The 13049-nt window shown below is 42.6% G+C and overlaps 3 protein-coding genes across 7 annotated transcripts; 1 reads left to right on the top strand and 2 right to left on the bottom strand.

The window, feature by feature from the left end:
* Positions 1-537: 537 nt before the first annotated feature.
* On the bottom strand, positions 538-4226 carry LOC117566491 (lysophosphatidylserine lipase ABHD12). Of its 2 annotated transcripts, XM_052006095.1 has the most exons (5): positions 4088-4226; positions 3751-3882; positions 3162-3198; positions 1789-1907; positions 538-1731 (listed from the first exon to the last, which is right to left on the bottom strand). In XM_052006095.1, the coding sequence occupies exons 3-5, from the start codon at positions 3194-3196 to the stop codon at positions 677-679; spliced, it is 1209 nt and encodes a 402-aa protein (XP_051862055.1). In that variant the 5' UTR covers positions 3197-3198; positions 3751-3882; positions 4088-4226; the 3' UTR covers positions 538-676. The 2 variants fall into 2 exon arrangements, with proteins under 2 accessions (XP_051862055.1, XP_034101919.1); XM_034246028.2 differs by lacking the exons at positions 3162-3198; positions 3751-3882; positions 4088-4226 and adding an exon at positions 2441-2702.
* Positions 4227-4401: 175 nt separating this feature from the next.
* On the top strand, positions 4402-8249 carry LOC117566490 (ankyrin repeat domain-containing protein 13D). Of its 4 annotated transcripts, none has more exons than XM_034246027.2 (7): positions 4402-4862; positions 5041-5173; positions 5236-5550; positions 5614-5930; positions 5998-6102; positions 6165-6916; positions 7001-7266. In XM_034246027.2, exons 1-7 carry the CDS (start codon positions 4764-4766, stop codon positions 7164-7166), a joined length of 1887 nt encoding a protein of 628 aa, XP_034101918.1. In that variant the 5' UTR covers positions 4402-4763; the 3' UTR covers positions 7167-7266. The 4 variants fall into 4 exon arrangements, with proteins under 4 accessions (XP_034101918.1, XP_034101916.1, XP_034101915.1 ...); XM_034246025.2 differs by having other exon boundaries at positions 6998-7266; XM_034246024.2 differs by having other exon boundaries at positions 6983-7266.
* Positions 8250-8809: 560 nt separating this feature from the next.
* On the bottom strand, positions 8810-12646 carry LOC117566489 (exostosin-3). Its single transcript, XM_034246022.2, has 3 exons — positions 12273-12646; positions 12091-12216; positions 8810-12031 (listed from the first exon to the last, which is right to left on the bottom strand). Exons 1-3 carry the CDS (start codon positions 12504-12506, stop codon positions 9452-9454), a joined length of 2940 nt encoding a protein of 979 aa, XP_034101913.1. The 5' UTR covers positions 12507-12646; the 3' UTR covers positions 8810-9451.
* Positions 12647-13049: the final 403 nt, after the last annotated feature.

The raw sequence follows: 13049 nt of genomic DNA, 5'->3' as shown, positions 1-13049 counted from the left end.
GCAATTACTTTGAAAGAGTGGCAGCCCACGTTTTGGTACAAAAATACTAAAATATACCAGTATTGCTATTGCATTTAAAAAAAAATTTTAAAAATCCGTACATCATTTATTTATTTTCCCAATGCTAATAATAGTTAAAGGAATTTTAATTTCTTACAATTAAACTTAAGAGGCTGTTTGATCTGTTCAATCTGTTTGATTTGTATATCGTTTTGAATGCGGTATATTTTAGTATATATAGCCCTATATATTAATTTTGCAGATTAATTTGTAAGTGAACAGTAACTATATATGTACACCTATACTAATATCGGATCATTTAAATTAATGTTAATGTCTTAAATTAAATGCTAACGGAAAACTCCATTGAAGTTCACTTTCGTCGATAATATTTAATCGATATCCATTTTTTGTGGACACACTGGACATTGCGCGCCACATACAATTTTTACGATGTGTTATTTTGTCATATTTGCTAAATGAATCCAAATATTTGAATTACAAAGTTAAAACCAACTTTTTATATTCTATTCGAATGACTATTTTATTTTGATGCACAGATTGGAAATTTTTGTAACATTGCGGCGGTAGAAAATAATTAACTTAAAATACTCCGTTATATAAATAATAATATAATACGGCCTGCAGTCTAATTAGAATAGGTTCGTCAGATCTCTTAATAGATTGCGTTGCGATAGTTCTCCACGAAGTTTTGCACCAGAGTGGGCATCTCAGGTGCTCGGCACAAATACTTGTGACCATAGCCATGAGCACGATCAAAACGATGGAATTCCACCGGTCCCCAGGAGCGACTGCGCTTATCCAGAGCCGCACGGTATAGCTTGTAGCCCAAATGGAACGGCACAACCACATCGTCCTCAGCATGAACAATCATAATAGGCTGCGGGAACTCACGCACATGCTTGTCCGACTCAAAGCGCAGTCGATTGTCATACATGGGCCGTGAGATCGTAAAGTCATACCATGGTAAATGCCTGAAGGGACGCGAGAATGGGTGTAGTCGGATTTCGTCACGTATATTGGTAAACGGACTCTCCAGTATAACACCTCGTGGTCCACGCTCCTTCATACTCGACAGCTTGGCGACCATATGCGCAGCAACACCCGTGCCTAGGGAATGACCCCAGATGAAAATGGGATTCGAGGTAACATTGGCAATGTACTCGAACACCATCATCGCATCTCGCACCACACCTTCTTCCGTGGGAGCCACGGCGTCGGAATCGGCGTAGCCGCGATAATCGAACGAGAATACATGATAGTTGAGTTGACGCAATAGCTTGTACACCTCGGATCGATGTCCACTTCCTCGCGTGGCAGTGTTTCCATGCAGATACAGCACCACAGTGCCGCCAGGCACGCGCAGTAGACGCTCATAGAACAGTTGCTCGTTCTCTGGCACAATTACGGGAAACTCGGCTCGCAACGATGGCGCCAATTGCTGCAGTTCCTCATTATTGTCGCCTATGGAACTGGACACGGGCGTCAGGTCATTCGCTGTTCGGCTGGCTTCATCCTCATCGTAGGCTTGCTCGACATGCAGCTCCCGCTTGAAACGTCGCACAGCGTTCTTGGGCAGCACATGCCAGACTCCAATTCGCACACCAGTCTCATCCTCATCGTGATCTTTAACAGTGATGTAGAAATTCCGGGTTGCATACAGCCCAATGCTGGCCGGATTGGTCAAGTCAAGGCCCTTCGGATAAGTGACTGTAACAGGAAATTATTAATTAGTGAACTTGATTTGGGAATTCCAGAGATACTTACTGAATGTGAGGAAGAGAATGCCTCTCTGTAGCGTCACCGAGCAGCGGAATATCAGTGGCAGAATGACAAAGAAGGAGACAAACAGCAGCAGACCTATTATAAGGCAGGGTAGACCAATTCTGTGAAATAATCGCATAGTTGGAATTTGTATTAATTGCGTTTATATTGATGGCACTATTATTCTACAACGGTTACTACCATAGCACAAATATTATATTTTACAACTACACACAAAATGATACCGATAATGGAAAATTAAAAATAAAAGAAACTACATACGAAAAGTCTAAATGATGATGATCTAAAGTATTTTGATTGGAAATCACACAGTTGCTGGATCGTAGTTCGTTATATAGAATGTCGTCGTCGTAGTCCAATGTCGGAACACACTAAGCACACGTTATGGCAAAAGCAGAAAACGATTCGTTTTTTTTTTTTTCTTTGGGGGGGGCAACGCGAGCGATTTGCGAAATATTTATGCCACGATGCGGAACAAGCAATTGAAAATCATAAAGAAAACAATACCAAATAATAATAATAATATTCCTACGAATGTACAAGTAATAATTAATTGCAGGCAAAATGAAATGTACAACATCAAATTCAAAGTTTTGCAAGAAGAATATCGTTGCGATCGAGCATAAATACTTACAGCCCAGTTAGCCAACTAAGGACGAGAGTTCCGGGAATGGCCGTTGCATATAAAACTAGCTTTAAACGACTATGAAGCTCGTACATTGTGCGTTAGTTATTCAATATCGTATTTACGATACTCGAGAGGCAAGTCTTTGTTATTATATATAGTATATTATTATATTCGTTCTTTGCGTAGAGCGAGTTTATTATGGGGGACTTGATTGACTCTGTGCAAGAGATTGTCTCATTTGTTCTGTGTGTGATTCACTGAGTTTTACAAACGTACTAAGCGTCTACCCGCGAACGTATGGGAAGAGAATAAACAAAGTGTTACTTCATTATTAGCTTAGTAATATAACAAATCGGTTCAAGCAACAATAAAAAGCATGCAAAGATTCCCAAAAAAATGAGTTAAAGCTGAACTTTGGAACAAGCGGAAAAAAACGATTTGTCTGTTGCTGATAAGGCAGTATGTGGTCGACTTAACGGCTAAAATGTTAACGGAAGCATGATATATGGTTTCTAATTTTACTGTAATGACTGAATGATAATGAGAAATAGTTAATGATATGTATGGCAATGATCGCTATCTGAATAATCAGCAACAAATTACATAAAGCAATATCGTGGCAATTAATGCTACAATTATTTTGATTACACACAATTACAAATTGAATTTGCAGGAAAATCGATAGATAGTTAGTTAAAAAATAACAAGAAATGCACTGGAAATTCACCTCTTGAAGAAATGCCGCCTACGCGCAAAGAGCATAACTGCAAATAGTCGGAAACACAGAATGGAATAAAAAAAAGAACAAAAACATCAACATTAACGTTTGGTTAGAAATGTTTGGATTAGTTGTAAACAATAACATCTGGCAGGGTGAGGGAAACAGAGCGTAAACAAATTATGCATTTGGGAGTGTTAGTATGTATGTATCTAAATAAATGTTAAGCCAATTGCAATGATTCAATAATTTCACAAACACTCTTTTGATAAATCACCAAACGCTACGTTTGTCGTTTCACGCGTTTTAGTTTCGTAGACTGACTGAAAACTCAGGCGAAGCTTTCGTATTATGGTGATAGGGTTACACTCTCAAGCTCACACACACACTCACGCACATCATTTTTGTTCTCTCTCTCTTTCTTGCGATCGCAGTGTTATCATTTGCTCTTTTTATCACACGCCAGCTGATCGCTGTTTTCTTTGAATTATATTGCACAGACGGCAACTTTGTTCGCGTGAATTGTATGTGAATAATCTTGGTTTAGATTTAATGGATCAATTGACACTAAGTGGGCCATCTCTCGCATTTAACTTACCGGCGTCTTTTGTTATGGAATCTATTCACGAAAAAATGCAGTCAATGGATGTTTGTTTGCTTTGACAACAAAAGTCTCTTTAAAGTAGCATCATACGCTTGGATATGTTTTAGCCTCTGCTGTAGCCACAATCTGAAACATTGAGTAACATTAGTTAAGGAATCGTCTTGCGTAGAAATGCAGAGCTAATTGAATTCATTAGTTACTATGCCTTTTGGTTTTGTTGGTATCAAACAAATTCCTAACTATTTTTATATAATTTAGGCTACTCCGAAACCTATTCAAAAATCACCTACAACAAGGATTGCTTACACTTCTTTAAACCCACAATACGTACAGAATACTTTTAATATTGAAGCTCACATATATATTTAGCTCAAGTAATTGTTATTTAATTCAATTTATATTGGATTATTTTTCTTTTTAACAACAACAACTGCCAGTGTGTACACAGAGCTCGCAGAGAAAAAACAGCTGATATTAATACATCGCGGTACGATAACCTTTCATTGGATAAAGTCAACTCAGATGTATTTTTTATTTTCTTTCTATTATTATTATTATTATTATAATAATTAATCTGAATTAAATTAACTGCAGCTACTGTCCGCAATTTGTTGATGTCTTACTCGATTATTTTTTAAAGTTCGATAGGCTACAGTAAATGCATTGCTCTATCGAATATTGCTAAAAACAGCTGATGCTGTTAACCAGGTAGGGTGCTAACAGCTGTTAATGTCTAGCTTAAACCATTAGCCGTTTTTTCTTCCAATCACTCGCCGGAAATATACATTTTTTAGTAAATTAGTTTTCAAATTGTAGAAATATAAAACTTACAAATTCTTTAAGTACTGATAACGTATCATACAGTGCTTGCTGTTAAGCACATTACAGTCGTCTGTTAGGCTCTGTGTTTTTGCTGCTGTTGCTGTTTGGGGCTGCTAACAGTTTTTTTTGCTATATAAAAATATAGAAAATAGAAACAACGGCAGCGTCACGACGAGAGACAGAGGATGAAGAGTTTGGACGAAATAAAGTCGGAATATCCGCTGCACTGGCAGATCTGGAACGGCAATGTAGAGGAGCTCCAGCAAGAGCTACAAAACGAGCAGGTGGGTTGTGCTTTGTGGGTGGTTGTTGAATTAGTAGGCGTGGTTGGCACCCCCTCCAAAAAACGCAAAAACCATTTGTGAGTTTGTGTGTTTGCTTTACGTTGCTTTGCTAATTGAATTAGCGTCGCAGTGACTCAAACAACAACAACCATGGCAATATTAACAGCTCAACTTTCAGATTGATAAGGAAAAAATCGATCCGCGGGGCCGCACACCATTAATGCTAGCGGTGCGCATGGCGAACCTGCAATGTGTGAAGTGCCTTTTAGCAGCCAAATGCAATGCAACTTACGAGCACGCCGGCTGGTCCAGTAAGTTATCCTTCAATCCTCCCACAATCTATGATCTCTAATCTCTAATCCTTGCTCTGCAGTTGTGCAGGAGGCTGTCTGCACTGGCGATGTTGACATATTGACGGCCATCATTGAGGTGCGTGACTTGCAGCGTCATGTCCAACGTGTGACGCACGTGCCCAAGCTGCTGCAGCATCTGCTTGATGCCCCCGATTTCTACATTGAAATGAAATGGGAATTCACATCGTGGGTGCCGCTGATGTCCCGACTCTGTCCCAGCGACACCTATAAAGTGTATAAGCGTGGCGCCAACGTACGCATTGATACCACCCTCCTGGGCTTCGACAACAACACTTGGCAGAGGGGCAATCGTTCGTACATATTTAAAGGGAGCAGTGCGTAGAACAACAGACACCGTTTCCATTCACTTCTATGCTTAATCACGTTTTCTTTTGCAGAGGACTCTGCCACCATGATTGAAATCGATCATGACACGCACGAGGTGATGGTGGAGCAAATGAGCAGCGACATTGGCGACATTGTGGCCATTCCGCCTGCCTTGGGAACTGTGCGCGCTCGGCTGGCGGCGCCTGTTATCACGAACAACATTGAGATGGAGAAGATCAGCTTCGAGCGCAACAAGTCCGGCATTTGGGGATGGCGCAGCGAAAAGTCTGAGCTTATCAATGGCTACAATTGCAAGGTGTATGGGGCCAGCAATGTGGAGTTTGTGACCAAGACACGCATGGATCACTTGACCGAGGAGCAGATCAAGGTAAGGCCGAAGTCTGTTAATCCTTCATGTATCGCAATAATTTAATGATTAATTTTGCTTTTGCTAGAATAAAACTGCACGTACTCCGCTGCACAGTTTGCTGGGCATTGCTGACGATGACTACGGGCCACCCACAACGGAGGCTTCCGCGTCAGCAGCACTTAAAGAGCGCGTGAGTCGTTGTGGGTTTTGTTTCCATGAAAAATTTAATTACTAGCTTGGTATTATTTATAGACACCTTCGCCTCGCTTAGTTGAGGCTGCGGCCTGCAGCGATAATGGCGATTGCGATGCCACGACACCATTGCATCAGGCCGAAAGCAATGGTGGCTCCGCTTGTGCATCGGGCAGCAGCACTCCGCGTTCTCTAATCACACCAGAGGAATACTTTAGCGCTGAGGTAGATCTGCAGGGTCGAGACGTGGGTAAACCAAAGAATTTGAGCACAAAGGTGCAACGCTTCAAGGCCAACTTGTGGCTGGCCGAGGAGCATCCCATTCGTCTACAGGAACAAGTGCTTCCCATACTGGATCTCATGTCGACGATGGCTAGTCCCCATGTGTCCAAACTGAAAGACTTTATAACCATGCAACTGCCGGCTGGCTTTCCGGTCAAAGTTGAGATACCGCTCTTCCATGTCCTCAATGCCTGCATCACGTTTGGCAACGTCTTCGCCATGACCATGCCCGTGGATCATGTATCGACGCTGCAGGAGCAGGATCGCATCACCTGTTTAGTGGACGATCGTTGCTTCGATATACCCAGTCATTATGTCAATCGGGGTGGCGACGCCCGCCGTCAAATACCGCTCGACGAGGACGATATGCTGCAATATGCCATCGAGCAGAGTTTGGCGGAAACGAGCGGCACTGGCGGGGCGTGCGGTTTGGATAACGATAACGACAAGGTGGATATCTGGGAGGTGCTGCGTGGCCAACATGCTGTGGGCACCGAACTGCTGCCCGAGGACGACGAGCAGCTGCAACGGTAATTCAACTGTTTATATTTATTTCGACCTAATTTTAATGTGAGCAAGGCAAATGTAATTGCTAGTAATCCTCACTCCAGTAGGCATTTACATAAACGCACTATGCCCACCCAGAATCAATGTTATGGCCGCTACTCGCCTTCCCATCTGGCGCCGCCAGCGCTGGAGGCGCAGCAGCGTGGTCGCTCTGCCTCGGCGGGTGCCCAGTTCAAGAACGATCTGAGCTACATGAAGAAGATATTCAAGTAGTTCACATTTTGTGCCTCTTAGAATTTCCCCACATATTCCAAATTGTATTGCTAGCAAATTCACCCAGCTTTTTGTGTGTGTGTGTCTGTTTTTCTCCCCCATTCCAACCGCAGAGTGTTGCAAGAATCGCTGTTGGGCGCCCATGGCAATGCCAGTGGTTCACCAGTCTCCGAGGATGATGACGACGGCGGCTTTCGTTATATGGACACTGATCTCGCAATGGCAATGCGTCTGTCCCAGCAGGATCAGCAAAAGTACGAACTGGAGCGTCAACGGGAGCAGGAAATGATTGAGCAGGCGTTGAAACTGAGTCTGCAGGAGCATTAGAGCATATATTTAATACCACTGAACCAAGCTGCAAATCAAATCAATTGTAACAAATCAATCAGTCGATCAGTTGATCAGTCAGTCCAGCAAAGTGTCTCGTCAATCAAAGTGTAACAAAAGATCATGATCTTTTGTTTCATATCAAAATTGAAACTGTTTATAATGTAATTCTGTAATTCTAATTTGTAAATTTAATGCCTATGTTGTACAATAGTTTTAATTTTTCGATTATCTTCTTATGTATCGCAAGATAATTTCAAACTCTATCTATACGGTAATTATGCATCCTTATTTGTATTGTGATATGTAACTAAAAACCTAATCTAAATGCGGAACAATTTGCCCCAATTTCTATATTAACCCCTATACCAACTTAAGGTCTCAACTCGGAAACTAACTCTTAACCTACAACATTACATATACAAAAATATACATACATACATATATGTATACATATATATGATAACCATGTACTAGCTTTTGCTAACACATACAATACATACATACTTAATATTAAGTCCATACACAACGGAGATATATCGTCTAGGGGAATAAATAATACGCGTCACATGCATAAATAAACAAATAACTGCAATGAAAGAGAACAAGTATCAAAAGTAAATACTACTATTATTACTATTATGGTCAATCGTCTGTTTCCTAACATTATTTATTTAATTCATGAACAGTAATCGACTTCGTATTTACTAATCAGCATTAACATTATTTTAATACAACTGCAAACATTTTTTTGAAAATGAAAATATATTACACGTATGAAGAGAAAACAAATGCATTTTCTACACTTGCCAACCTTAACGTTAATCAATCCATTTGATTAATTTGTTAGTTGAGTGTAATCTTGGTGATAGCGATGATAGGATTATTCTGTTTGCCTGTATTAGTACCTAAAGTTATAGTTAGTGAGATACCATTATTTCAAAAGGTAAATTAATTAAGTGTATCTACGTATATTAATTTAGTTCATTTATTTGATTTATGAGCTCAACATTCTAAAAGAGACTAGATAGAATCCGTATACATTTAATGTACGCACGATAAATCATTTTAGATTCATTAAATAGAATCGTGCGCAATCATAATCGAATCGAAAATCATGCGATTCACAAAATGAAACAGTGACTGGCTTGCATTCATTAATTATTCACAGATAACACATTAGCTGATAGATAGATATACAATCAAGTAAATATTGGAATGAATAAATTTTATGATTATTACTTTATGATTCCTTAATAAAATTTCTTTATAGGGTGAGTCACCCTATTGCTCATATTTCTAGATTAATAAAGGCAAACATACACAAATAAGTTGTACTAGAGTCTGTATTTGCTATTGGAATTAAAATTATTTTATTGCTAGGGCGTACATTCATATAATTGTTTATCAAAAAATTAAAATCTAATACAAGAACATCGATGACTTGCACACTTTAGACTATATACAAAATCGACTGTTGATTTTGGACAGAAATTAAGGTTAGTGAAAGTCTTACAAGCTCTTTGGATAACTCAAAATTGTGCTTCAACAAGCCGAAGCTTCCCGTTATAGTAATATATTTACATATTCTAAGTACAGTGTACGATCGATTGATTATCTGTAAGATAGTATTTCAATCAGCGAACTACAACTGTACAGTCAATATTTTGCAGCGAGCAAAAGTAATCTCAAAAGATAAAAAACGACAAAGTTTACATATGGATTATATGTATAGTTAAATTCAGTATAATCGAGTGTAGTTAGTCACGTAGTTGCCTTATGATCTTTTCGATCGTAGCTAATTGAATAAATGGCCTTGCTTCGGTTATATACAAGCGAATCGATTCCGGTTTCGATTCAATCCCATCCCATCCGCCTTACGAGCTAACAATCAGCAAAAGGATTAAAGTCCGTATAAGTACGTCCGCTGGATGATATGTGCAACAGAGTTGGACAAACTAAATGTACTTGAAGCACTTCTGTTTATCGTGCGGAATGCGCGTCTTGAACAGAATGGAGTCGGCGCGATATTGCGTGTTCAGCAGAGGCGTGTAGCCAAAGACCTGGCTGAAAAAGTTGATGCACTTGTGTCGCTCCTGAAAGTGTGTGTCGTCTTCGCTCAATGACACCGGACAACCGGGACAGCGGAAGGTCCAGCGAGAGGTAACCTTGACGGGCGGCTTACGCGTCAGATGCGAGACAAGAAAATTCATGGCAATGTCCTCACAGTTCATGTACTCATCCACTTTATCGCGTATGGCCTGCGGCAAGTGATAGCTATACAGATACATGTAGTATTTGTGGACAAAGGCGGCACCCGTCAGCACCATGCTCAGTTCACAACTGTAGTTCGAGTTGTAGTGCCACATGTTGTTGCTGCTCAAGTCCCAGGCATGATAACGTCCCGGGAAACCAACGATACGATCGCGATGCTCGCGCCACACTCGGAAGGCAAAGAGAATCTCGTCATGCCGCAAATGGGCGTCGTCATCCACCGAAAGCACAGCCTCTGTTTCAATCACATCAAATGGAAGAAAGCGATTGTTGAGCGAATTTCGCGGAGCCTTCACAACAGCCACCGGCACTCCAATGTCTGGCCAGCGCAAGTCGTCCAGCGGTGGCTTTGGCGAATTCCACACGACGACCACCTTATGCAGATAGGGGAGACCGTAGAGGCGTCCCAGAGAGTCCATGAGCACCTGTTCTCGCTCATACGTTAGGATTACAATGGTGAACTGTTCGCGTGGATAATTGCCGCCCAGTGCTTCGCTGAATTCCTTACCGGCGCCTCCAATTCCCTTGCCAATCGGTCGGAATCCTGTGTGTGAACCCATGAATTTGGCTTCCGAGGGCAACGCCGGATCGAAGGGAAGCTGCGGGTAAAGGAAGAACGGATCCATCCAATCGTTCCAAGCTTCTTTCGAGTGCATACGCAGAATTGTGTAGTTGCGACGAAAGGCTGGACTAGCATAGGGTGGCTCAATGGGTCCCAAGGACTCCTCCGGCTCTGTGTCCATGCCCACGGGTGGCTCCGACTTTAACGGTATAAAGGTGTTGTTGAAAACACTCTGGGCAACCACCGAAGCCACCGGACGAGGCGGTATGCCGAGTCGATCCCGCATGCTGGCGATAACTGTGTCCACTGTCGCCTGCACTGAACTCAGATAACGTTCCCAGATGAGGCGACCCTGGCGACGCAGCAGAAGCAAGTCCGCATCCTGAACAGCACGCAGCAGGAAATGCAGCTCCGTAATGCGTGCCTTAGGCAATAGCAATGTGGCGCGACGCCAGTCAATTGTCTCGGCATACGGCAGATGCAGCTCATCCGCACCCAAGATCACAGGCACAGCACCAGAGCGCAAGGCTTCATAGAGACGAGCCGTCATCAAAGTCGAACTGACGCGTTGACCCAATGGGGGTAATATCAACGCATACGTGGAGTCCTTTAGCAGCTGCTTGCGTGACGAATCGGAGCCGCAGAGCGTCCAGTCGGGCTGGGCGTCTGTCTCCTGTACTTCGGTGGCGGGCACGCATTGAAATTGCAACAGGAACTGATCCTGTGTGGCACTGCGCGACATATCCTTTAGGTGCTCCAATATAAAGTCATCCAACGGATGACCGGCTGACTGTGCACTCAAGGCGGGACGCAGCTCGCCCTGGAACGTTAGCAAGAACTTGCGACGCGCGGGCACCATGCTGGCGCACTCCTGCCACACATCTCCGCCTGGTGGACCCAGAATGGGCGGCACAATGAGATCGTAGTTGGGTCGAAACTGCTCACGCTCAAATGAACTCTGCACTATAATGGCACGCATTGTATTGAGTTGCAACAGCGGATTAGTCCGTGCCGAGTTCAAGTCACGTCTCGCCAGATTCAAAAGCACATGATTACGTCCATCGCCACCCCAGTGGGGTAATTGGTACAGCTTCTGTACATCGATGGGCGAATTTGTGGCATGATTAGCAGGAGTGGAGCGCTGTTGCAGCTGCTGCTCAGCCTCCTGCGCTGCATACCGGTTGTTACGCAGCAGATCCTGTTCCAAAAGTGCCTCACCCACGAGCACAAGATAGATGCAGGCCTGCTTGGGGTCTCGCACTATATGTGCATTGTATCCCAGCGTTTGCTTTAGGGTGGTCTTCAAAAATCCATCGATATCGTAGCCAGCACGCTGCACATTATGCACATCCGGATCGTATAGATAGACTGGGAAGCCAGAGGTGAGACTGCAGCGTGAGTGATCAAAGCAATTGTGCATTTGACAAGCAGCAGCAATGCCGCTGCTGACGGCATTCATCTTGCGCGGCAATGCGCTGGGCAACAGGGTACGTGGTAAAGCCAGTTCGGGCGTGTTGCGTTGTACGGCCTCGCGCTGTGCCACTTGTGCTTGCTCCACGGATATCTTTAGACGCTCCAGTTCCGTCTGTTCGCGTAACAGTTCTTGTTTAAGTTCCTCAATCTTCTGGTTGTATTGACTAATATCCGACTGCAGTTTCTGGCGGCGTGACTCCAATTCACGCAACTCCACAGATACAGTGCTCTACATTGAAGAGTGCATGCTGTAAGACGTTTTGTCACTTCCATCAGATTGCTACTCACCTTAATTCTCAGCATCTCCTCGATTCGCATTTTTAGGTCACCAGCTCGCATGGTGCTAAAGTCTTCATAGGCGTCCAACAGTGGGCGGCTGCGATGCACATCAGCGGGCGGTATATCCTGTTCAGCCTAATAACATGAATTCATCAATAAGATGGGAGATTTGATGGAGTCCTGCAACTTACATTGAGCAACTTGCGATGAGCAAGAAGCGGCAGAAGCACCAATAGCATCAATATCAGCACTATGCACTTGTAGTGCCGCCATTGTCGAATCCAAGAAAGGCTCATGCTGTGCCTCTGATTTGTTGATATTGCTGCTGCTCCTGGTAAAACTAACAGTTTATCCTTATCGTTACTATCCTGCTTTTGATAAGCGGAGATGCCACTGGGCTTGTCAAGGTTAAAGGACAAGGACATCTTAGTCAATTCCTCGTCCCGCGCGCGCTATTTTAGGATCGCACTTGGAGAAAACTTGCATTTGTTTTCATTTCAACATTAAAACATGATACTATTGGAAACAATGACTATACGTATCGAACATTCGATAACTAACTAACGATACACGGTGTACGGCGTTGCCAGACATAAGCATAGCACCTTCTTGCCGCTCAGCTGTTTTTTGTTTACATTATAAAGCAACAACCCTGTCTAATTTAATATGTTGCGGGCATTCGAAAAGTATTTTAATGGTAATTTGGAGGTAGAACAACCATGAATATATATAAATATTTTAAAAACATTCCAACTCAGTAAAAACAGTATTTTTTGTGCAGAGTTCTGCTACTCGTTTTCTGCATTCCCATGTTTTCATTATTCAAAATATATCAATATGCTGATCCTGGCTCCGGCTTTGTATTTCTATCGTGTGGTCACACTTTACAACAGGTGCTAATGAAAACAGTTTTTTGAAGAAAGCTTGTTAATAAAAAAGCGTCGCGTCATACTAAAATTTATTTAATA

The sequence above is a fragment of the Drosophila albomicans genome, chromosome 3 (assembly GCF_009650485.2).
Source record: "Drosophila albomicans strain 15112-1751.03 chromosome 3, ASM965048v2, whole genome shotgun sequence".
Classification (NCBI taxonomy): Eukaryota; Metazoa; Arthropoda; class Insecta; order Diptera; family Drosophilidae; genus Drosophila; species Drosophila albomicans.
The sequence above is the reverse complement of the archived record's forward strand: the minus strand, read 5'-3'. Positions and strand labels throughout refer to the sequence as shown.